Raw genomic sequence first — 26,762 nt, 5'->3', positions numbered from 1 at the left:
AATGATCCAGATCTTTTGACAAATTTGTCACAGGGGGTCACCATCTTGGAAAGTGTCTGTGACACTCACATGAGCGGCTGTTGAGAAGCTAAGCTTAGTGGTTTTCGCAAATTATCAAACAGAAAATGAAGTTGGTCTGTAATGAAAGCTGATGCTACAGGGCTGATGATTAAATTCTGATGCTAATTGCACTGGTTTCTGTGCTGCCATGTAGATTTTATCCATATTAATTACTAATCAGCCTTATACTGTGACCTTTATATTCAATGTGTACTATATATATTGAGTCAGTCCCTAAGTTCAGTAACTGACCGCCTTATGGAGCATGTGCAGTGAATCAGCAGAAAAGAAGATGGGGAGCTATTGGGGCATATTTGGAGACACAGATCTTTACTGCTAAAGGGCTGTGGTTGTCTGGGGTTGGTACAGAAGCTCAAAACATAATGTGCAACATTTCTAGCCTACTTCTTTAGTTTAACTTTCCTTGTCCTTTAACCAGTGTAATCAACCACAAGTGGATCAAAACTGTTTGTATGGATCCCTCAGATACTGTGTATATATGTATGTGTATATATATATATATATATATATATATATATATATATATATATATATATATATATATATATATCTTTCAAAAGCCCTTCTATAGTATTAATTACTAGTTTGGTGATTCTCAGCCATCTTTATATGGGGCCCTAAACTGACCACTGTGAGATCAAAATAAATTTGTAATGTGTTGTTCAGAATTGAAATTCCTGTTTAACTGTGCCTCAAACTAGAGAGACCATCAGCTGACCATCAGGAGGGGCTTGAAGGCCTCATTTGTCATTACGGTTAATCTAATGGGTCTATCTGTAAGAATTGCCTTTTGTGTGACTGAAATTTGTTGTCTTGCTGAATACCATGTGCAAGACAAGAAGAATTTGGATTTAGGTATTCTATGCACTGTGTGGAGAATTATGTTAAGTATTTTCCTGTTTAATGTACTTCTTTTTCCAGACATTGCAATACCACAAAATGGAGAGCCTGTTAGTGCACAAGAAGTTAAATGCTGCATCTTTCAAATTAAGGAATTGATTATTTCAAGGCTTAATCAGGCAGTAGTTAACAAGCTGATCAGTTCAGTGGACTATCTACGTGAAAGCTTTGTGGGAACACTAGAGAGGTGCCTTCGCAGCCTGGAGAAGTCTCAACAGGAGTCATCCTCACATGTTACCAGCAACCACCTAAAGCAGGTTTAAATATTCTTATATTATGCATTAAATTGTGAAACAGACACTTTCCATGAAGTGAATTATGCATTCTAAATACACATTATGTTTTTGCTCACCATGCCTATTCCAATACATGTTTGTGAACTATTAGTTACAAACAATGCACATGTAAAAAAAAAAAAAAGAACTTCTCTTACTTTTGAATGTGGCCCACTGGTAAAAAAAAAAAAAAAAAGGTTGGGGACCCCTGCTTTAGAACATATAAATTAATTTAAAGACCATGAGCTAAGCCAAAAATCTACAAATCTCTATAAAGCAATCCTTTTGCCACACATTTATTTTTAGTTGGCAACAACTCTGATTATATATAATATTAACCATTTTATTATTAACATATAAAAAAAAAGTTCTAGACCTGATGCAAAACTTCATTTGTAAAGTAGTGGCTAGTGCATATAATGCCTAGTATAGTGTTAGGCAAATAAACTTTTTTTTTTGTTGTTGCTGGGTTTTTTTTTTCTCGTGAAACATAATTTACTGTTTTCATTTTTGTTTTTGCAGATATTAAATGCAGCTTATCATGTGGAAGTCACTTTCAATTCAGGTTCTACTGTCACCAGAATGGTGTGGGAGCAAATTGTGCAGGTAAGTCCCCTCTTATCCTCTAGATTCCAATTTAGCTTTTAAAAGACTGGGGTAACATGCATAGCAGTTAAGTCATATCTAATATGGATTCTTTCAGGGGGTTGTTTATTAAAGGTCAAGTTTGTGAGTTTTTTTCTACCTCGAACAAATCCATAATTTAAACAAACTCAAATGTTTGCTTATTTATGAAAAAATCGGAATGTTAAAAACTATTAAATGCAATCGGGGAAAAAACTTGAATACCTCAAATTTATCAAGTTTATAGGCTAAAAAACATTAAGTACCTTGATTTTTATCGAGTTTTTGAGCGCAAACCAGTGTAGAAACCCGAAAATCATGAAGGCCATTGACATTTACATAGATTTGACAGGTTATAGCTTGAGTATTTCAGATTCGGACTTGTAGCAGCTTTGGAGCATAAAGTATCTTGAAAAATTCAAGTCAAAGTCAAACTTTGTCATCTCAGCAGTATACGAATACATAGTGAGATGTGTCTCTGAGGTAGTCCAGGTGTGTAAAGAAAAGTTCAGTTAACAGTTGTGTTATCAAGTGTGTCTGGAATGTAGTGGGAGGGCAGGCAGTAAGTTGAGGAGTTTGATCGCTTGTGGGAAAAAAGCTTTCGCGTAGCCTGGTTGATCAGGCTTTAATACTGCGAAAGGGTCTGCCGGATGGGAGCGGCATGAACAGTCCGTGTGAGGGGTGTGTGGAGTCCAGTGCAATGCAGGAGGCCTTTCTTGCACAGCGCTTGTGGAAGATGTCCTGCAGTGATGAAAGAGCCGCTCCAATGATGTTAGGAAGGAGGGAATGAAAGTCCGCGCTTGCTGGGAAAATGGGGGATTGGAGCTGCACCAAAAAATTTAGATCCACGTATCCACATAAAAATGAATCGTAAAAGCTAAGTGAGGTGCGCTATGTCTGAATGTCACAAACCTAGGAAAGAAGAATAAACCCGACAGCGCACATTATCCTTTATCTTAAAGGTTAATACACTGAGAACTACTCACAGGCGATTCATAGAGTGTCTTGCAGTGTTAAAACCGTGATCGCTTCAGTGTCCTGTTGCAGTTGATCTCATCGGCTGTTTACCTAGCGGGGAAAATCTCAAGATAGTGTGGAAAAGTCGGCTAGCCTATGAAGGGGGACAGAAAGGTTTAACGGACAGTGGTAATCAAATGCAATCTAAACCTCTGCTGGTAGCGGTCCGATGATGCGGCCCTCCTGGATTAGTTAGCTGGTCGGATCAGCGATCTGGATGAGTGTTGAAGGAGTGATGAAGTTTTGCAGCAGGCACCGGGTCTGGTAGTTCTTTTCGGCGTGTTGCTCCCGGAAGTCGGCTCTCACCTCGTGTCAGACGCTTCAGATTGTAGAGTCTGTTTCTGCCCTTTCTTAGGTATTTTTACATTCAAACACAATGGTTATGGGAACGAATGTAAACTTTTATTGTGTATAAATTCGAACTTTACAGAGCATTAACAGAGCCCAACGCGTTTCGTATCCTGGAATACTTCCTCAGGGGCAAATTACCCACACAACCACTCGACACAACCTGATAAATTGTGTTGAGTGGTTGTGTGGGTAATTTGCCCCTGAGGAAGTATTCCAGGACACGAAACGCGTATTTACCAGTAGTCAAGCTCTCGGAGAATCATATAGCGCTTTCACCCACAGTATGTATTTTTCCCCAAGCCCATATCGCTGCAGAAGGGTCCAAAGAAAGGGCCGCTCTACAGTGTCGAAGGCCTTCTCCGTGTCTAACGATACCACTACTCTCTCCCCCATAGTGGCATGTTTAGCCCAAATGTTCGTAAATAGACACTTAATGTTAATATCTGTGGTTCTGTTTGGCATAAATCCGGTTTGATCAGGGTGTATGAGATTCTCAATTACTTTTTTGAGTCTGTTCGCTAGGACTCAATTATCTCAATGTCCGAATTGAGGAGCGAGATTGGTCTATAAGATCCGCATCTATCAGATGGTTTGCCAGATTTAAGAATTAGAGTAATAGTGGCGAGTTTGGTACTATCTGGGAGATGTGTTCCCTGTGGTATAGCATTAAATAATGAACTAAGCTTAGGCACCACTATATCTTTATGCGCCTTGTACCATTCAATGGGAAGTCCATCCGGACCGGGGGACCTTCCATTGGGGAACTCGTCAATAGCATCCGAAATCTACCGTAAAGCAAGAATTTAGAGGTTCTGCATCCTCCTGAGAAAGTTTAGGTATTCGGATTTCATTTAGGTACTGATCCAATGAGTCTACGAAACACTGCACTTTGGAGCTATAGAGGCTAGAATAGAATTTAACAAATTCTGAGAGGATCTGTTCCTGAGTGCGGATTTCCTGTCCTGCTTCAGAGGTCAGCCCAGGAATAGAGGTTAGTCGTCTGGGGTCTCTAGTAAGGATAGCAAGAAGCTTGCCGCATTTGTCCCCTTTGTCATACCAAGAGGCAGCTCTCTGAAGTTCCCACTGGGAGTATTTATGTGTATAAGCCAGGTTAACAGCCCTCTGAGCAGTTGCCAATCCCAATGGTTCGGCTTGATTATTTGTATATGCTGTTTCCGCTTCTAATAACTTCCCCCTAAGGAGTTTGAGTTCTGCATCCTGCCTAACTCTAGCCCCTTTTATTAGCGATATATATAACCCCCTAGTAAAGGCCTTACTTGCATCCCAAACAACCTGTTCCTGGGCTGTGTCCTGATTAATTTCCCAATATTCCTTATTTTGCGCTCTAGCTGCATCTCTAACCAATTCATGAGCAGTCCACTTTGGGGGCAGTCTCCATTGTCGAGACCCATTACCTCCTCCCAGTTGTAATTCCAATAATAGCGGGGCATGATCTGAACAGATTCTAGGAATGAAGGAGACAGAGGCCACCTTCTGCAGGGCTGGGGGAGAGGCCAACACTGAGTCAATTCGGGACAGGGCAGAGGTGGATGTCGTATAGCACGAGTATTGTTTCTCAGATGGATGAAACCATCTCCAGACATTAGTAAGGTTTTTGGCTTGTAGCTAGTCACCCAAGGCTCCCGATTCTCCCCTAAGCGGTCGCAACCTGTCCATCATAGGGTCAGAGACAGAGTTAAAGTCTCCCAACCAATATGTTGGATAGTTGCCTAGTATTGTTCACAATAGACTTAAATCCCCAGGGGGAGGGGAGTATACATTAACAATTATCATGGTATATGTCTGAATTGTTACCTTAAGAATAAGGAATCTACCGTATCTGTCAGACATCACTTTCTCAATATTAGGGCTAATTGTTTTCCTGAACAAAATAGCTACCCCTCTTGAATACAGTACGTTGAATACTCAGCATGCAGAGTACGACTCAACCATTGCTTTTTAAGAGCCTGGACCCTCCTGAAGTAGCATTATATCAGCCCCTTGTTTTTTGAGATGGTCTAACACTAATGACCTTTTGACCTTATTGTTTAGACCCCTAACATTCCACGATATTATTTTCAGCCTACCTCCTGCCATAATACCTTCCAAAGAATACATGAATTGACCCCCAGGCTGGCACAAAATACATACAAAACATTTCTCAGAAGGGGAAGCCCACAAAGAAGAGAGAGAGCATAGAAAGTAGGAGAAAGGGGAGAAAAAAGAGCATAACAAATAGACCCCAGCATTAGACCCTCCACCCGGTATCCTCCCCCCAACCAGGAGATACATTTTCCCAAAACAGAATATACCCAAACGGGGGTGTGCCAAACACATAGAAATAGGGCTAACTAGCCAAAAAGTATAGTGGTCACATAAGGATGCTGTACTATCAACAGTGTATTAGCTCCGGTTGCACTCAAATATATTTGAGTGAAGCATATCTACCACCCAGCGAAGTGGATATGCAACTCCTTGAAAGCCATACAATTTGTACATCCACAGGATTAATCAGTGACGATCCAGATCTTGTGCTTTCGCTTCATTCCCTTGAAGGGCTCCTGGCGTTGGTGGGTCTATGCTCCAGCCACTCAAGTGCTAATTCCGGTCCAATGTGCTAATTCCAAAAAATGTGCTTTTCCTCCATCCATCACTTTGAGTTTTGCTGGATATAACATGGCATATTCCAATCCTAGGTCTCGAAGTTTACGCTTGGCTCCTATGTATGAACTGCGTTTCTTTTGCACTCGATGAATAATCCGGGTACAGGGAAATCCGAGCTCCATTATATTGGATGTTCCCTTTCTTCCTGGCCTCCTTGAGTGCGATATCTCTATCCCTGTAATTGAGCAACTTAATCAGGAATGCTCGTGGTGGTGCACCTGGAGGAAGGGGCCGCAACGGAACCCGGTGTGCACGTTCTACCACAAATTGTGGTGAAAAGACATTTTCACCCAACACTTCCTTTACCCAGCTTTCAGCAAAAACCTCAGGATTGGAGCCTTCACTTCTTTCAGGAAGACCTAGGATCCGAACATTAGAGCGGCGTTGATGATTTTCCATATCATCCATGCGGTCTGCCATATCCTTAAGCTGAAGTTTGATGTGATTTACTTCTTGAGACAGAGGCGCAGTGCGGTCCTCCACTCCTCCCACTCTCTCTTCAAGCTCACCCGTTCACTCCCTAATGTTCTGGATGTCCTGCTTGATCAGTGAAAAGTCAACTTTAAGTTCCTCAATCTTTGACGTGAACATTGAGGGTAAAGTAGTTTGACATTGCAGACATCAGGTCCGCTGGGGTGGGATCCGTGGGTGTATCAGGTACCAGTTCTATTTCAGCGTGGCCGAGAGTGGGGGAGACGCTCGTGGGGTGGGAGATGCAGAGCCTGTAGTTTTATGGGCACTGGTGCGGGCATACTGCTCCAATCGGGCCGCCGCATCAGATTTGGGTTTTTGCGTAAGCTTCCCCATAATGAGACGAATGGATATGAATGGTTACTATAACAAATAAGCACTGTATAACCAACCAACGCGCTTGTATCCAATGATCACTGCCGGTTTATCATGGGCACTGAGGATAGAAGTCACACGTACAGCAGCGCCTTACTTGATATCTCACTGCATAATGCTAGTTAGCATGGAAGAGCGGGTGATTCAGGACTTGAACTGACTCCGATTCATTGCTCATATTGCCCCTAGAGAAGAGTCCATATGGTATACTATCTTGTTTAAACAGTGCAGGAAATTCACAGTGTACAGGTAGTAATCTGCTTGGCCCCTGTAATGAGGCAGCGTTCCAGGCAACAGGCACTTAAGTGGGTGCAAACAAAGAAACAGGCAGGTAACAATGTTTCCCCTGCCTCCTCTGTTGTCCTGCTAATCTTCCTGACTTTACAGTCGGCTGATCAATCTAGGGCCTAACAGCCTGGGCCTTTAGTTCCTTCCCTGCCCGTTTGTGCTTGGGCCCACCCCAGCAGAGAGTGATTGTCGATGCAGCTGGAGTATGGAGGTTATATAAGCAGCAGGGCACTTACCCCCTGTCAGGTTTCCAAAGGCTGTCAGCAGAGTAGGGTGTGGCGCTGTTGCTCCTGGGTTCGGGTCTGCCCACCTCTCTGGGTCGCGCTCTCACGCAAGCCCCAGGCTTCCACCTCTTGAGTAGGCCCCGATCCGCGCCCTAATCTGGTTGGCAGCAGAGAGCCGAAAGTCGGCTTAAACTGGAGCGGACACTGCGCCCCGACCACTGGAGCAACAGTAAGTAACTTGGGGCCAACTGTCTGCCTGGATGGGGCAGATTATATATCTAGCCCTGAGAGCCTTACAGAGACGCTTCCACTATTTCTCACGGCTAGCCACGCCTCCCACAAGTCAACCTTTAATACATAATCCCCTCAGTGTAGAATTCTTTTTGGCATTTGTAAAAGATTTTACTCATTGAATGCCAGAATTATTCACGGTCACCGGCTATGTTGAGTATTGGTGTGCAGCATGTGCCAGACAGGTTGACTGAGTTAGCCTTCTAGTCCAGCAAAAAAAAGCATTCTGCCGCTGACATTTTTGTGGGAATGCTACTTCTATCTTTACTATAAATGACAATTGCTTGCTGCAGACAGGCAGCTGCCATGTGGACCCTTATAAGTAAGTATTATCAAAGCATTCAAATGCTGATCGTGTGCACTGTTTGTCCCTTGTTTCTGATGCACAGAGATTTTACCTTAGAAAGAAATGTTACTACTAACCCGCACAACTACTACAAATATATACCTTTTCATTCTTCAGATCATCCAGCGCATCACCTGGGTGAGTCCTCCTACCATCACCACTGAATGGAAACGCCGAGTTGCTCAGGATGCTATAGAAAGTCTAAGTGCTTCTAAACTTGCCAAGAGCATCTGCAGCCAGTTTTGCAAACGACTGAAAAGTTCCCATGAGGCATTTGCTGCATCTCTCAAGCAGGTTAGTAATGAGAACACTTTGGTAACAATCTATCTATTTATCCTTGTGGTTATTAAAAACTTTAGCAAATATCCATTTTTGCAATACCTACAATAGTACAGACGGGCAAAAAAAAAGTGCAATTCATAAACTATTGTCCCATAGAGCTTTCATAGATTGGTGTGAGTGTCTCCACATTCTTGGAGACTGTAGAATAGGCTGCTAGTGCTTCAAAAGGTAGCATTGAGTTTATTTTTGAATAGGCTAAGATGTCTGTGCTACACTTTGTGCCTTATTCACCTTAATCTCTATAATAAGCATTACTAGGTGCAACAGTTTAAAGTATGAGACTTTGGGCATGTGTTGCCCAGGCACCTAGCACTGCACCTACTAGAAATATAGCAGTCTCTTTATCCATTGTATGATTTGTATTTTGTTTTTTTTAGCTAGAGATTGGGCACTGTGGTCGACTGGAAAAAACTAATGATCTGTGGTTAAGGGTTCGTAAAGATCATGCACCACGTCTGGCACGTCTGTCTTTGGAGAGCAGGTCCCTGCAAGATGTTTTACTTTGCCGTGGCTTCTTACCATGCAGCAAGCCTATCCAATAGTTTAAACAGTGGAGCTAATTCTAGCCTTGAAGGCATTCTCTTTTTTTTTTTTTTTTTTTTTGGCTTAGGCCAGTAAGCAGCTAGTGTTATGTAGATAGACTGAAGTAAGATGTAATTATGCTACACCAGGTTAATACTCCCAATTAAAATTAATTTCAGTTATGTCAAGTTCCCACCTACACCACAAGGGTATATATGTCATGTGCAAAATAACCTTTAACACTGATTTTATTAAATATTATTCATAAAGTGAATGTAAACCCTCTTTTAAATAGTCTTTTCCTCATAAAACAAAATAATCCAATAGCACTCACAATAAGCATGTTAGGTTAGTTTATAGAGGTTAGAATCTTGCCTCAGGTGGCAGTGAGCAGCCAGTTACCACGGGTGGCAAAAAGATGTAAATCTAAGAGCTGGATTTGCATTTTAAACCATTTCCGCTCTTCTAGTGCAGAGAGTACACTAGTGCAGTAGTAATGCTGCCTCCCATTGACCCGTTCACTTCTAACACCAAAGCTTAAGCACGTGGTGGGGGGCTGGCATGCACCATGTTGCTACAATTTTTTTTTTTTTAATTTCAATTTTTATTTCAGTAAATTTTTTGTTCACCGTCCAGTCTCTGATTCAAACCACTGCCTGGTTCTTAGGGTAAATCAGTGGCAAAAATACTGGGGGAGCAGGGGGTGTGAGCGGGCCAGGGCCCGCCCCCCTCTAGTTACGTTTCTGGGGTAAATTAAACCCTAGCAACCAGAATGTTGCTGAAAAAATTGAAACTGGAATGCTGCTGAACAAAAGCTAATAAAGCTAATTCATAATACTAATTGCATATTGTCTCAGGATATCACTATCTTCATCAAACTAAACATTAATCTATAGGTAAATGCTTTATCTAAACCAGATACTAGTTTGGTCTTTGTGAGTGGAGGGCATCTTGAAGATAATGATGTAGTACTAGGAACATAGTAATTTGAAAGGAGAATGCATGGTTTAGGTAATCGTATTTCATCACGGGCATGCAGACTAATGGGCATAGTGGGATAGCTATAAGTGCATTAATTAAATAATTATAAGGCCCTACCAGGTATTTGATCTAATATTTTGGCCAGTAGATATAATTTTGCATGTTAAATAGATGGGGAATATTACCCCATAATGGAAAATGGTGAATAATGAGGGAGAGTAGTTTTCAGACGCATGTTTGATACTTGTCGGAGATATTCTAATGACAAGAACTTTTCCACCCAGGGCATTATCTTCAAGGAGTTTGAATGCTCGGGACCTGGCAGTTTCTGGTTAAGCGATCTTTCCATAATTATGATCTTTTACTAGAAACTCGTTTAAAGGATGAAGGAAAGCTACAGAGGCATTTTATTGCCAATAGATTAGCTGCAATAGTGCAAGCTAGAATGCTATATTTATTCTGTAGAATGTTTTACCATACCTGAGTAAAAAGCTCTATAAGCTCTATTTCTTTAGGATAGCAGCTTCAGTATTAGCTTGGTGTGACATCACTTGCCCGAGTCTCTCCATGCTCACTTTACAAACGGGGGGGGGGAGGAGTAGCAGACTGAGCATGCTCACGCCTAGGGCAAGGAGGTTTAAGCTGAAGGCAGGATGTCTGATACAGAAGCCCATGTGTACACAATAGAAGGAAAGAAATGCAGTTTTTCTTTTGACTAAGGGCTCTGAGCAGCACTACTTCGAGGGTTTACTGGTATATTTAGGTGGACCTTTCTGATAAGGCTTACTTAGTTTTAAACTTTCCTTCTCCTTTAAACATTAAATAAATCCAAAAGGCTAGTTTTGCCCCCAATAAGAGACTGTTTTATTATCACAGAGAAAACGGACGACATTTTTAAAAATTTAGATTATTTGCTTCCCTTAATTCAGAGCTTTCTGGATAATGATGCCGACTACCAGTACACAACATGTTTCGGGCCTCAAGTGCCCTTTATCAAGTGTTAAACCCCGAAAACATGTTGTGTCCTGGTAGTCGGCAATAAAAGAAATTACACAGCATAAGATATGCTTTTTTTAGTGTTCTCCTTCATTTCCAAGATTTTGAAGCATTTATTTTGCGACAGCGGACACCCAATTGGGGTATGTTGCACTCCTACATTGGGTTTGAATAGCAGTGCATTTGGTTATCCTTCAAACCGATGTGTGTGTATATATAAGGGAAGTTTTTGTTCCCCAAATGTTGACAGTGTAACCAGATAACTTAATGCATTTTACCCAGGAACAACTTGTAAAACTGTAAGTCACAGTATTATTGGTAAAATGTTTCTTTCTCCAGAAAAGACATTTGTAAAAAAATTTTAAAAAAAAAAGCACACAATGTGTTTGTTGTAAAATATCATCTTTAATAAACAATCTAATTTTGGGCCATCTTCAGGTAAACCAAGGATAGGTCGTGAGTTGGGGAGAGGACAGTATGGAGTAGTTTACTTGTGTGATAGCTGGGGTGGGCACTTCCCATGTGCTCTGAAGTCTGTGGTCCCCCCTGATGAGAAACACTGGAATGACTTGGCTTTGGAATTTCATTATATGAGGTAAAGCAGAATATGGATAAAACATAAATTACAGTGTATGAAAATAAAAACTTTTTTTTCGTTGCTTAGTTTTTATTTCTTCAGTAAATAGGGAGGTCTATAAGTATTACCTAGTGTAATATGTAAGGGTCGGGGAGTCTGGTTATCCTCTAATATACATTTTCCTGCAACCTTGCCTAGCTGTTTTTTCGGTCATAGTTCCCTGCTAAAATCTGTGGCACATGGGCAGATTTGGTAATTCTGTCTACTGTTGCCACTGCTGGCACATTCATGCATTTCACAAGACAATTTATGGGGATTTCTGGCATGGTTGTGGTAAAATGCCATAAATTTGGATTATATACCTACGGTCTAAGCTTGTTGTGACGTTGATAGCCATTAATACCCCCTCTACAATAGGGATGTAGCGAACGTCGGAAAAAAGTTCGCGAACATATTCGCGAACTTGCGCAAAAATGCGAGCGGTTCGCGAACGGTTCGCGAACCCCATAGACTTCAATGGGAAGGCGAACTTTAACATCTAGAAAAGACATTTCTGGCCAGAAAAATGATTTTAAAGTTGTTTAAAGGGTGCAACGACCTGGACAGTGGCATGCCAGAGGGGGATCAAGGGCAAAAATGTATCTGAAAAATCTGCCTGTGTGTGCTTGGAAGAGATAGTGTAGGGGGAGAGCTGTTAGTGATTTCAGGGACAGATGATAGTAAGTTTGCTGGCTAGTAATCTGCTTGATACTGCTCTGTATTGGAGGGACAGAAGTCTGCAGGGATTTGAGGGACATTTTAGCTTAGGTAGCTTTGCTGGCTAGTAATCTACTGTTCTCTTTAAACAACTGCCATACGTTGACCTTGTAGGCATTGTTTGCCCAGTTTTTTTGGACGCAGCCACTGAAGCACAGTTGCCAGAAAAAATATGCCATATAAATGCTGAAAATAGTCATTTTTCGCCATACGTTGACCTTGTAGACATTGTTTGCCCAGTTTTTTTGGACGCAGCCACTGAAGCACAGTTGCCAGAAAAAATATGCCATATAAATGCTGAAAATAGTAATTTTTCGCCATACGTTGACCTTGTAGACATTGTTTGCCCAGTTTTTTTGGTTGCAGCCACTGAAGCACAGTTGCCAGAAAAAATATGTCACGTAAATGCTGAAAATAGTCATTTTTTGCCATATACGTTGAGTCAACGTATGGCAAAAAATGACTATTTTCAGCATTTATATGGCATATTTTTTCTGGCCTCTGTGCTTCAGTGGCTGTGGCCAAAAAAACTGGGCAAACAATGCCTACAAGGTCAACGTCGTTGACCTTGTAGGCATTGTTTGCCCAGTTTTTTTGGCCACAGCCACTGAAGCACAGAGGCCAGAAAAAATATGCCATATAAATGCTGAAAATAGTCATTTTTTTGGTCGCAGCCACTGAAGCACAGTTGCCAGAAAAATTATGCCATATAAATGCTGAAAATATAAATTTTTTTGGTTGCAGCCACTGAAGCACAGAGGCCAGAAAAATTATGCCATATAAATGCAGAAAATATGCATTTTTTGGTCGCAGCCACTGAAGCACAGTTGACAGAAAAATTATGCCATATAAATGCTGAAAATATAAATTTTTTTGGTTGCAGCCACTGAAGCACAGAGGCCAGAAAAATTATGCCATATAAATGCAGAAAATATGCATTTTTTTGGTTGCAGCCACTGAAGCACAGAGGCCAGAAAAAATTAAACCAGTAGGGTTTGCACCCTAGTTTGTAACGGTGGCGGAGGGAGGAGGAGGACGCTAAAGGACAGCTGTGTGTGGAGTCATGAGGCTTGAAGAGAAGGACAGCTGCATAGAAGTCAGAACAAGTCTTCCGGCGTGCAGTAACCCTCCGAGATCCACCCCTCATTCATTTTAATAAAGGTCAGGTAATCGACACTTTTGTGACCTAGGCGAGTTCTCTTCTCAGTTACAATCCCTCCTGCTGCACTGAAGGTCCTTTCTGAGAGCACACTTGAGGCTGGGCAAGACAAGAGGTTCATGGCAAATTGTGACAGCTCTGGCCACAGATCAAGCCTGCGCACCCAGTAGTCCAGGGGTTCATCGCTCCTCAGAGTGTCGATATCTGCAGTTAATGCCAGGTAGTCCGCTACCTGCCGGTCGAGGCGTTCTTTGAGGGTGGATCCAGAAGGGTTGTGGCGCTGCCTTGGACAGAAAAACATTTGCATGTCTGACGTTACAGACTGGCCAAAGGGCTTTGTCCTTGCAGGTGTGCTCGTGGCAGGATTACTGGCACCTCTGCCCCTGGAATGTTGATGAGTTCCTGAAGTGACATCACCCTTAAAAGCATTGTACAACATGTTTTGCAGGCTGGTTTGTAAATGCCGCATCTTTTCGGACTTGTGGTATGTTGGTAACATTTCTGACACTTTATGCTTGTACCGAGGGTCTAGTAGCGTTGCGACCCAGTACAGGTCCTTCTCCTTAAGCCTCTTGATACGGGGGTCCTTCAACAGGCATGACAGCATGAAAGACCCCATTCTCACAAGGTTGGATGCAGAGCTATCCATCTCCGCTTCCTCATTATCAAGGACTGCATCATCCACGGTCTCCTCCCCCCAGCCACGTACAAGACCAGGGGTCCCCAAAAGGTCACCACTAGCCCCCTGGGAAGCCTGCTCCTGTTGGTCCTCCTCCTCCTCCTCCACAAAGCCACCTTCCTCCTCTGACTCCACTTCTGGCACCTCTCCCTGCGTTGCAGCAGGTGCCTGGGTTCGTTCTGGTGATTCCGACCAGAAATCGTGCGCTTCCAGCTCCTCGTCACGCTGGTCTACAGCCTCATCTGTCACTCGTCGCACGGCACGCTCCAGGAAGAAAGCGAAGGGTATTAGGTCGCTGATGGTGCCTTCGGTGCGACTGACCATATTTGTCACCTCTTCAAAAGGTCGCATGAGCCTGCAGGCATCGCGCATAAGCACCCAGTAACGGGGGAAAAAAATCCCCAGCTGTGCAGATCCAGTCCTACCACCCAGTTCAAAAAGGTACTCGTTGACGGCCCTTTGTTGTTGCAGCAGACGTTCCAACATAAGGAGCGTTGAATTCCAGCGAGTCTGGCTGTCAGAAATCAAACGCCTGACTGGCATGTTGTAGCGCTGCTGAATGTCAGCAAGGCGTGCCATGGCTGTGTAGGAACGTCTGAAATGGGCCGACACCTTTCTGGACTGGGTGAGAACGTCCTGGAATCCTGGGTACTTGGAGACAAAACGTTGGACTATTAAATTTAACACATGTGCCATGCAGGGCACATGTGTTAAATTGCCTAGTCTCAACGCTGCCAACAGATTGCTTCCATTGTCACACACCACTTTTCCGATCTGCAGTTGGTGTGGGGTCAGCCACCGATCGGCCTGTGACTGCAGAGATGACAGGAGTACAGATCCGGTATGGTTTTTGCTTTCCAGGCACGTCATCCCCAAGACAGCGTGACAACGGCGTACCTGGCACGTCGAATAGCCTAGGGGGAGCTGGGGGTGCACAGGTGTGGAGGAGGAGAAGGAGGACCCAGCAGCAGAGTAAGAAGAAGAAGAAGACGAGGTAGAGAGCGATGGAGGAGTAGAGGTGGTGGCAGAACCGCGTGCAATCCGTGGCGGTGACACCAACTCCACTGTTGTTGTTGAGCTACCCATTCCCTGCTTCCCAGCCATTACCAAGTTCACCCAGTGGGCAGTGTAGGTGACATACCTGCCCTGACCATGCTTGGAGGACCATGCGTCAGTAGTCATATGGACCTTTGGCCCAACACTAAGTGACAGAGATGCGGTAACTTGGCTCTGCACATGTTGGTACAGGTGTGGTATTCCCTTTTTAGAAAAAAAAATTGCGGCTGGGTACCTTCCACTGCGGTGTCCCAATTGCTACAAATTTGCGGAAGGCCTCAGAGTCCACCAGCTGGTATGGTAAAAGCTGGCGGGCTAAGAGTGCAGACAAGCCAGCTGTCAGACGCCGGGCAAGGGGGTGACAGTCAGACATTGGCTTCTTACGCTCAAACATGGCCTTCACAGAAACTTGGCTGGTGGCAGATGACTGGGAATGGGAACAGGTGGTCAAGGTGGAAGGCGGAGTGGAGGGTGGTTCAGACGGGTCAAGGAGAGCAGAGGTAGAGCAGTAAGATGCTGGACCAGAAGGAGTGTGGCTTTTAGTTTGCCTGTTGCCTTTGAGGTGTTGCTCCCAAAGTGCTTTGTGCTTGCCGCTCATGTGCCTTCGCATAGAAGTTGTACCTATGTGGCTGTTGGGCTTACCAAGGCTCAGTTTCTGACTGCACTCATTGCAAATTACAATGCTTTTGTCAGAGGCACACACATTAAAAAAATCCCACACTGCTGACTTTTTGGAAGTGTGCGATCTGGCGGTAACAGTAGAAGTTGGCGGAGTTGGCGGTATTGGCGGCAATGGCGGGTGCGTTGGCCGGCTGAACACAGGTGCCGATACATGTTGTTGCCCTACTGATCCCTGCGGGCTGTCCTCCCTGCTTCTTCTAAGTCTTATTCTCCTACTGCCTCTCTGACTCTCCGTCTCTCCATCTGAACTACCCTCCTCTTGCTCTCTTCTACTAGGCACCCACAAAACATCAATCTCCTCATCATCATTCTCCTCAGATGCATCAATTTCTTCTGACACATCACAGAAGGAAGCAGCAGCGGGGACCTCCTCCTCATCACTCATTATGTCCATCTCTATCGTGTTCTCTGCCAGAATTAAATCTGGTGTAAGGTCCTCATCTCCTTCATCTTCTTCTGGCAATAATGGTTGCGCATTACTCAGTTCAAGAAACTCATTGGAAAATAACTCCTCTGACCCCAGTGAAGAAGGGGCACCGGTGGTGGAGGAAGTGTTACGTGGGGTGGCCATAGCAGTGGAGGATGAGGAGGATGTTGTGGTAAAGTTAGAAACGGTAGAGGATGGGGTGTGCTGTGTAAGCCAGTCAACTACCTCTTCAGCATTTTGGGAGTTCAGGGTCATTGGCTTTTTAAAACTGGGCAATTTGCTAGGGCCACAGGATTGCATAGCAGCACGGCCCCTAGCACGGCCTCTGCGTGGCGGCCTGCCTTTGCCTGGCATTATTTTTAAAAAAACAACAACAACAACAAAAACTCAGTTGGTTTTTCTGGAAACGATAATACACACAGCTAGATGGCGGGTTGAAGAAAACACTGTGCAAATAATGCCTACAAAGTCAACGTATACACTACTACAGCGGTGGATACGGATTACGTAAAATATATGAATGCTGCTTGAAAAAAAGTAACTCAAGTGGTTTTTCTAGAGACGATAATATTATCAATATTTAGACAAAATGTGAACAAGGTCACACAGCTCGATGGCGGGTTGAAGAAAACAGTGTGCAAATAATGCCTACAAGGTCAACGTATACACTACTACAGCGGTGGATACGGATTACGTAAAATATATGAATGCTGCTTGAAAAAAAGTAACTCAAGTGGTTTTTCTAGAGACGATAATATTATCAATATTTAGACAAAATGTGAACAAGGTCACACAGCTCGATGGCGGGTTGAAGAAAACAGTGTGCAAATAATGCCTACAAGGTCAACGTATACACTACTACAGCGGTGGATACGGATTACGTAAAATATATGAATGCTGCTTGAAAAAAAGTAACTCAAGTGGTTTTTCTAGAGACGATAATATTATCAATATTTAGACAAAATGTGAACAAGCTCACACAGCTCGATGGCGGGTTGAAGAAAACAGTGTGCAAATAATGCCTACAAGGCCAACGTATACACTACTACAGCGGTGGATACGGATTACGTAAAATATATGAATGCTGCTTGAAAAAAGTGACTCCGGTGTTTTTTCTGGAGACGGTAATATTATGGATATTTAGACAGAATGGGAACAAGGTCACACAGCTCGATGGCGGGTTGAAGAAAACAGTGTGCAAATAATGCCTACAAGGCCAACGTATACACTACTACAGCGGTGGATACGGATTACGTAAAATATATGAATGCTGCTTGAAAAAAGTGACTCCGGTGTTTTTTCTGGAGACGGTAATATTATGGATATTTAGACAGAATGGGAACAAGGTCACACAGCTCGATGGCGGGTTGAAGAAAACAGTGTGCAAATAATGCCTACAAGGCCAACATATACACTACTACAGCGGTGGATACGGATTACGTAAAATATATGAATGCTGCTTGAAAAAAGTGACTCCGGTGTTTTTTCTGGAGACGGTAATATTATGGATATTTAGACAGAATGGGAACAAGGTCACACAGCTCGATGGCGGGTTGAAGAAAACAGTGTGCAAATAATGCCTACAAGGCCAACGTATACACTACTACAGCGGTGGATACGGATTACGTAAAATATATGAATGCTGCTTGAAAAAAGTGACTCCGGTGTTTTTTCTGGAGACGGTAATATTATGGATATTTAGACAGAATGGGAACAAGGTCACACAGCTCGATGGCGGGTTGAAGAAAACAGTGTGCAAATAATGCCTACAAGGCCAACGTATACACTACTACAGCGGTGGATACGGATTACGTAAAATATATGAATGCTGCTTGAAAAAAGTGACTCCGGTGTTTTTTCTGGAGACGGTAATATTATGGATATTTAGACAGAATGGGAACAAGGTCACACAGCTCGATGGCGGGTTGAAGAAAACAGTGTGCAAATAATGCCTACAAGGCCAACGTATACACTACTACAGCGGTGGATACGGATTACGTAAAATATATTATGGCTGCTTGAAAAAAGTGACTCCGGTGTTTTTTCTGGAGACGGTAATATTATGGATATTTAGACAGAATGGGAACAAGGTCACACAGCTCGATGGCGGGTTGAAGAAAACAGTGTGCAAATAATGCCTACAAGGCCAACGTATACACTACTACAGCGGTGGATACGGATTACGTAAAATATATGAATGCTGCTTGAAAAAAGTGACTCCGGTGTTTTTTCTGGAGACGGTAATATTATGGATATTTAGACAGAATGGGAACAAGGTCACACAGCTCGATGGCGGGTTGAAGAAAACAGTGTGCAAATAATGCCTACAAGGCCAACGTATACACTACTACAGCGGTGGATACGGATTACGTAAAATATATGAATGCTGCTTGAAAAAAGTGACTCCGGTGTTTTTTCTGGAGACGGTAATATTATGGATATTTAGACAGAATGGGAACAAGGTCACACAGCTCGATGGCGGGTTGAAGAAAACAGTGTGCAAATAATGCCTACAAGGCCAACGTATACACTACTACAGCGGTGGATACGGATTACGTAAAATATATGAATGCTGCTTGAAAAAAGTGACTCCGGTGTTTTTTCTGGAGACGGTAATATTATGGATATTTAGACAGAATGGGAACAAGGTCACACAGCTCGATGGCGGGTTGAAGAAAACAGTGTGCAAATAATGCCTACAGGGCAAATAATGCCTAAAAGGTCAACTTATACACTACTACAGCGGTAGTAAAATAAAAAAAAGTAAAATAAAAAAAAAATGAATATTAAAAAAAAAAAATTAAAGTTGGTGCTGCTGAACTACTAGGAGCAGCAGATTAGCACACCAGTCCCACTCCCCAACACTGCTAGACTAATAGCACTGGGCTCTTATAGTAGTAGTAGTAGTAGTAGTAGTAAAACAACAAAAAAATAAATAAAAGCAGTCCTTACAAGGACTACTGTTATTGCAGCAGTCGAGATCAGAAGCAGGACAGCTGCCCACTGCAGCTACATACAGAGCACTGCAGTAGAAGGTAGATTACTAGCCAGCAAAGCTACCTAAGCTAAAATGTCCCTCAAACCCCTGCAGACTTCTGTCCCTCCAATAACAGAGCAGTATCAAAACGATTACTAGCCAGCAAACTTTCAACTGTCCCTGAAATCACTAACAGGCAGCAGCTCTCTCCCTACACTATCTCTTCAGCACACACAGGCAGAGTGAAAAAACGCTGCAGGGCTTCGGTTTTTATAGGGAAGGGGAGTGGTCCAGGGGAGAGCTTCCTGATTGGCTGCCATGTACCTGCTGGTCTGGGGTGAGAGGGCAAAAAAAAGCGCCAACAATGGCGAACCCAAAATGGCGAACGTCGCGCGACGTTCGCGAACTTCCGGCGAGCGCGAACACCCGATGTTCGCGCGAACAAGTTCGCCGGCGAACAGTTCGCGACATCTCTACTCTACAACACCTCGCAAACTATGAATGTGCCAGGCAGTCGTGCTTTTGGTCATCTTTGGTCTGTCTATTGCTGTTCATATGGGGCCTTTGCAGGGGCAGCACTATGACATTGAAAACTGGAACCATCTTTTGTTCGCTTGAATGTAGGATGTACTCCACTACATGATATAGCATCCCCTATCCCTCAGACAATATCGAGTGGGGTTTAGGTGCCTTTTAAATGTGACTTTAAACCTTAATATAAAGAGAAGCCAGAGCAGAAAGTTATCTCTCTCATATTTTTAAATCTTCCAAGGCTTACTTTTAGGTAGTTATGTCTGCTTCATAAACCCCTACAAGTTATTATAATTGTGCCATTTCTATACAGATACTGTTATTCTTTTACTTTAGCAATACAATGTAATCTAGTAACACCCACTTTTTCTCATGTTTTATTTTGATAGCGCACTTTGTAATTCTCTTAATAAATTTTGAGTTAATATGGTTATCACTTCCGGTTTACATAGATCCTTGCCAAAGCATGAGCGCCTGGTCGATTTACATGGTTCAGTGGTTGATTACAGTTATGGTGGAGGCTCCAGCATTGCTGTCCTGTTAATCACAGAACGTCTTCACAGAGATCTCTATGTAGGCCTTAAGGTAAGAAAAAATTGATATTACATATGCACTTGGTAGGAAATAATCATAATGTGTATGCCACAATGGGGGATTTCTCGCTAAAGAACAATGAAGTAAAAACTGGACCAAACTTTTCCTCTATTGTAAACATGAGGAACAAAAAAAATCCCACCTGTAGAAATCCACTTACCATGAGTAAAGGTGGGTCTGGGTGCACATTCAGCATTTTTCAACTGTTTGTGCCAGCCCTTTTTTCTACATGAATATGTAAACTTTTCTTCTGCCTTGTATGCACGTAATATGAGATTGTATGAGCAGTGCTTTACACTCCTGCTCCCAGATCGGTTTGAGAAGCCTTGCAGATGAAACTTCCATGTCTGTGTAGCTAGAGAACATGAAGAAGTGAGTTAAAAAGGGCACGGTTTAGCCGATAACCTGCTGCCTATCATAACGTTAAAAGTGCTTTGTTAAAGTGTGTTTAAAACTTGCTCTTTTGTGGGAGGCTGCCAAATATGACCTGGGTTAAGTTCACATACCAGCAGCTTTTGTTCTGCACGCATAATTTAACTTTAGCTTGTTTGCTCCCTGGGGGCAATTTCTTCAATAATATTGGACAAGATGGGTAACTTGCTGATGCTATGTAAATAACTGATGATGATATTTGTGATGTCAAAATGGGCTGAATGCTATCATAAAGGTTGGAGGTAGCTTTATTTGCCGAGTGACCGCACATTCAGGTGTGGGGGTTAAAAAGGCATTATAAGAAAACGAATGAATTAGGAATCTAAGGGCAACACACAGAGCAGATGGCATTTTGTAGCCATGACAAGTAGCTGGCACTTTGTCACAGCTAGGGTTACCACCTGGCTGCTATTTTACCAGCCTGGCCGGTAAAAATGATAGTTGATCCCAATGTTATTAATAGGGAAAAAGATAAATATATAGGAAGGCCGGTATTTTTTTCCAGAAAAGGTGGCAACCCTAGTCACAGCCCATCTTTTAATTATAGTAATGTAGATCCTGCCGCTGCTTTAAAATAGAGAATACAGGTATAGGCTCTATTAACCAGAATGCTCAGAACTTGAGGTTGTATGATGCAAATTACAGAAAGATGCTCATCTGGATAACCCCAAGTCTTCTAAAGAACTAAACCCAACAGGATTGTTTGTCACTAATATGGATTCATGCAGATTAGTTAAACTTGTATTATTATTATTTCAGAGAAAATTAATTCACTTTTAAAAAATTTAATTATTTGCTTATAATAGACTGGTTCCCATACCTCTATTTGAATTGTGATGGGATTTTTTTGGTGTTGTAATAGTGTTCAATTTGGTTCGTTTTATCAAAATTGTTATATAGGTAAAGTTTTTTAGTTTTTTTTGTGGTTTTATAAAAGAACAGGACATTCAAGGAATTAAAAAAAAAAAAAAAAAAAAAAAAAGAATATTCTGCTATGGGATCAATTATCCAGAATACTTGGGACCTTGTGATTTTGGGATCAATTATCCAGAATACTTGGGACCTTGTGATTTCTGGATAAGGAGTTTACTGAAATTTGGATCTTGTTTTGTATTTACTTTATTTTTCCTCTTTCATTTTTTAGACAGGCCTTACACTTGAGACACGGCTAAAGATTGCTCTAGATGTAGAAGGTATCCGCTTCCTGCACAGTCAAGGACTTGTACACAGGGACATAAAACTGAAAAATGTTCTGGTAAGAAGCCTTATAATATGAGCATGCTGTGTTTTACTCTTCATGGCCCTTTTTAAGGGGTCGTTTACCTTTAAAGTAACTTGTAGTATGATGTAGAGAATTGGCTTTTGGCAGGGAGCCCAGAACAGCAACAGGTACAGCTAAGATACTTTTGTAACAATTTCAAGATAAGCAAATAAGTAATTGTAACAAATAAAATATAACCGGTCCCTTGGGAGAAGTTAGACTCACAGCTTAAAGGGCAATTCACCTTCAATTGGAGAGGCTTCAGATGGGGTTTTTTTGCTTTCCCCAAGGTTGAACTTGATGGACGTGTGTCTTTTTTCAACCTAACTTACTGTTGCTATGTATTAGCAAAATTGCAATAACTGAAAAAAACACCAGTTCAAACTTACATAACCTGCCACATTTTGTAAAAATTAACATAATTAGGGGGTGTGGGCACAAAAATGGGCATGGTCAATAAAATTTGCCGTGCTGCAACTTTTGTCCCTCTTTCTATTTCCAAAATGTTGGGATGTTTGGTTTCAGTAATCTGGTTTCTAGGGTCCAAATACCCTAGCAACCCATGCACTAATTTGAACAAGACACTGGAATGTGAATAGTAGAGGGCCTGAATAGAAAGACGAGTAATAAAAGTAGCAAGGACAATACATTAAAATTGGTCACTCTATAGGATAGTAAAAAACATAAAGATGAACCACCCCTTTAACCAATATAATATCAGTGTTTTGTTTTTTTCCCCTCAGCTGGACAAGAAACACAGAGCTAAGATTACGGATCTTGGATTTTGCAAACCAGAAGCAATGATGTCTATATGTATATGGATATGGCAGTATGTGGATATAGCAGAATTACCTGTAGGAATGAGAAGAGATAGGAGTTAGTTCCATGGAACTGTCTTGTTTAACTGTCATTTCTAAGCACTTGAGAAATTTTAGCACTTAGGAAAGGTTAGCACTCGTGCCATGCCCCAGACACGAGTGCCATCCCCAATACTGGGTCTGAATTTATATGTAGCTGATTGGGAAAACCAGAGCCTAATTAATCAATTAATCAATTAAATAGCTAGCAAAGGGCAGAGTTTTACAGACACCAGAACCAGGTTTGGGGCTATAAAAATATCTCTTGTTCACTGAGGAGGGGACACAGATGTGTGCTTTAGATATTTATCAAAGAACTAAAGTAGAATAGGCCTGACAGACAAAAGTTATTGGGGTTAACAAATACAAGTAGGGATATAGCAGAATTACCAGAATAAACAGTTGCAGTATATGGATATGGCAGTATGTGGATATAGCAGAATTACCAGAATAAACAGTTGCAGTATATGGATATGGCAGTATGTGGATATAGCAGAATTACCAGAATAAACAGTTGCAGTATATGGATATGGCAGTATGTGGATATAGCAGAATTACCTGTAGGAATGAGAAGAGATAGGAGTTAGTTCCATGGAACTGTCTTGTTTAACTGTCATTTCTAAGCACTTGAGAAATTTTAGCACTTAGGAAAGGTTAGCACTCGTGCCATGCCCCAGACACGAGTGCCATCCCCAATACTGGGTCTGAATTTATATGTAGCTGATTGGGAAAACCAGAGCCTAATTAATCAATTAATCAATTAAATAGCTAGCAAAGGGCAGAGTTTTACAGACACCAGAACCAGGTTTGGGGCTATAAAAATATCTCTTGTTCACTGAGGAGGGGACACAGATGTGTGCTTTAGATATTTATCAAAGAACTAAAGTAGAATAGGCCTGACAGACAAAAGTTATTGGGGTTAACAAATACAAGTAGGGATATAGCAGAATTACCAGAATAAACAGTTGCAGTATATGGATATGGCAGTATGTGGATATAGCAGAATTACCAGAATAAACAGTTGCAGTATATGGATATGGCAGTATGTGGATATAGCAGAATTACCAGAATAAACAGTTGCAGTATATGGATATGGCAGTATGTGGATATAGCAGAATTACCTGTAGGAATGAGAAGAGATAGGAGTTAGTTCCATGGAACTGTCTTGTTTAACTGTCATTTCTAAGCACTTGAGAAATTTTAGCACTTAGGAAAGGTTAGCACTCGTGCCATGCCCCAGACACGAGTGCCATCCCCAATACTGGGTCTGAATTTATATGTAGCTGATTGGGAAAACCAGAGCCTAATTAATCAATTAATCAATTAAATAGCTAGCAAAGGGCAGAGTTTTACAGACACCAGAACCAGGTTTGGGGCTATAAAAATATCTCTTGTTCACTGAGGAGGGGACACAGATGTGTGCTTTAGATATTTATCAAAGAACTAAAGTAGAATAGGCCTGACAGACAAAAGTTATTGGGGTTAACAAATACAAGTAGGGATATAGCAGAATTACCAGAATAAACAGTTGCAGTATATGGATATGGCAGTATGTGGATATAGCAGAATTACCAGAATAAACAGTTGCAGTATATGGATATGGCAGTATGTGGATATAGCAGAATTACCAGAATAAACAGTTGCAGTATATGGATATGGCAGTATGTGGATATAGCAGAATTACCAGAATAAACAGTTGCAGTATATGGATATGGCAGTATGTGGATATAGCAGAATTACCAGAATAAACAGTTGCAGTATATGGATATGGCAGTATGTGGATATAGCAGAATTACCAGAATAAACAGTTGCAGTATATGGATATGGCAGTATGTGGATATAGCAGAATTACCAGAATAAACAGTTGCAGTATATGGATATGGCAGTATGTGGATATAGCAGAATTACCTGTAGGAATGAGAAGAGATAGGAGTTAGTTCCATGGAACTGTCTTGTTTAACTGTCATTTCTAAGCACTTGAGAAATTTTAGCACTTAGGAAAGGTTAGCACTCGTGCCATGCCCCAGACACGAGTCTATTGCCCACCTCAAAGAAAGTAGTGTTCTAACTGACATGTTATACGTCAAATCACTCCAGCCTTTATACATTACATTTGTAACTGACTATATTAGAAACATTTTTTATTTTGCACAGCCTATTTAAACAGTTTTTATTTTCACACTGAATTATTCCTTTAACAAATAAAAAGCTGCGGCCTTTAAAACCTCCAGCTCCAGAAGTGTCCGTGTGGTTATTTGTATTATAGTTAAGTATCCATCATCCTTATCCCATGAAATTCTGTACTGTCAATAGCCTAGCAGGTGGCACTTTTGCTTATATTTCATTATATTAGCAGTGTAGAAATTGCTAAAATTCTTGAACTCTAGAAAAAAAATTTTTAAATTGCAAACATGCTTAAAGGAGAACTAAAGCTTAACTAAAGAAATAGGCTAGAAATGTTGTATATTATGTACCAGCCCAAGACAACCACAGCTGACAATATACACTACACATAGAAAATAAATGTCACAATAAAAGGCTGGTTAATAATTAATATAGATAATTACTACATGGTAGCTCAGAAACCAGTGCAACTAGCATCCAGATTTAATGATCAGCTTATACAGCTTATATACAGGCAACCTCATTTTCTGCTTGATAATTTGCGACAACCCCTAAGCTTAGCTTCTCAACATGTGAGTGTATTAGACACTTTCCAAGATGGTAACCCCCTGTGACGAGTCCTGGATCATTGCTGCTACTGGGAAGCTGAAACTTTGCAATAAGTTCAGGATATAAAATATGGCATTTTTTAGCCAGATTAATTTTTAGGGTTTCGTTCTCCTTCAACAAATGCTTAGCAGGCTCTGAGCAATTTTACATTATTTTGTGAGGTTTTACTTTTCTTTTATTCTTGCAGAAAAGGACCCCCTCTCCCCACACCTTTCTGACATGATTTCATTCAATTGTGCTTATGGTGCATAAACACTAATGGGGGAATGTAATAAAAGTCGGTAACGGAAAAAATATTCACAATGCGAAAAGTTATCCTCCAAAAGATTACAACACCTTCAAGCACTTCTTAAAAGTGTTTAATGCGCAATGAAAATTCGCAATTCGCAATGAAAATGCGCAATGCGATAACAGTTTAAGGAAGATTGTTACATTGCGAAATGCACATTTTTATTATTTGTGCAAATTGTTTTGCTCTTTGCGACTTTTATTCCCCCTAACTGCACTGCCAGACATATTTAGATTGAAAGGAAACCACAATATTCTGCCTGTGCTTCAGTGACCTGCTCCACACCCCTTCAAAGTGTCTCACTGAGTGACCTAACCCTCGCCTTGTTCTATTGTGAAGGGATGGATTCTTGAACTTTGAGTCCCAGAATCCATCACTTCACAATGAAACCGGGTACAAAAAGGGGGGGGGGGTTGCTTTACACTGTCTGGCTAAAAGATATTTTTGTACAATTAGTAATAAAAGTTATATGTGTTTTTAAATAGGGTGTGACGGTATGAAACTATATATATATATATATATATATATATATATATATATATATATATATATATATATATATATATATATATATATCAAATAAGGTAAAGTTGTGCTCACCACTATTTTTTAAAACCATTGTGCAGATTTGAGTGCAGAGGACCTTTTGTAGTTGACTATATATATATATATATATATATATATATATATATATATATATATACGTCTTGATAAAGGTCTTAGAGAGAGACCGAAACGTTGGCCGGTTCCTGTTTTAAATTTATTTAATAAACATGAAGTTTTAATTTACAAAATCCTGGTGTGCACCCTTATCATTGGAATATATATATATATATATATATATATATATATATATATATATATATATCTAAAATATAAATAAAATACAGTCATAAAAAAGTTTGGGAACCCCTCTCTACTCAGTTTTATGAAATCAAATCAAATGTGAAAAACTGGCTGTGCAAAAATTTGGGTAACCCTGTAATTTTGTTAATTTGAATGCAT

General features: G+C 41.3%; 1 protein-coding gene across 1 annotated transcript in view; it reads left to right on the top strand.

Annotated features, from left to right (window-relative positions):
• The window catches only part of LOC108704543 (dual serine/threonine and tyrosine protein kinase), a 34,406-nt gene extending 8,720 nt beyond the window's left edge, over nt 1–25,686 (top strand). Inside the window, exons 2-10 of the mRNA XM_041581270.1 lie at nt 1,003–1,238; nt 1,779–1,862; nt 8,025–8,201; nt 8,627–8,756; nt 11,187–11,343; nt 20,044–20,176; nt 21,762–21,872; nt 22,622–22,749; nt 25,656–25,686. Of these exons, the coding sequence (XP_041437204.1) occupies nt 1,003–1,238; nt 1,779–1,862; nt 8,025–8,201; nt 8,627–8,756; nt 11,187–11,343; nt 20,044–20,176; nt 21,762–21,872; nt 22,622–22,749; nt 25,656–25,686 (1,187 nt within the window). The remainder of the gene's footprint in view (nt 1–1,002; nt 1,239–1,778; nt 1,863–8,024; nt 8,202–8,626; nt 8,757–11,186; nt 11,344–20,043; nt 20,177–21,761; nt 21,873–22,621; nt 22,750–25,655) is intronic.
• The last annotated feature ends 1,076 nt before the right edge of the window (nt 25,687–26,762 follow it).

The sequence above is a fragment of the Xenopus laevis genome, chromosome 2L, assembly GCF_017654675.1.
Source record: "Xenopus laevis strain J_2021 chromosome 2L, Xenopus_laevis_v10.1, whole genome shotgun sequence".
NCBI classification, from domain to species: Eukaryota; Metazoa; Chordata; class Amphibia; order Anura; family Pipidae; genus Xenopus; species Xenopus laevis.
The sequence above is the reverse complement of the archived record's forward strand: the minus strand, read 5'-3'. Positions and strand labels throughout refer to the sequence as shown.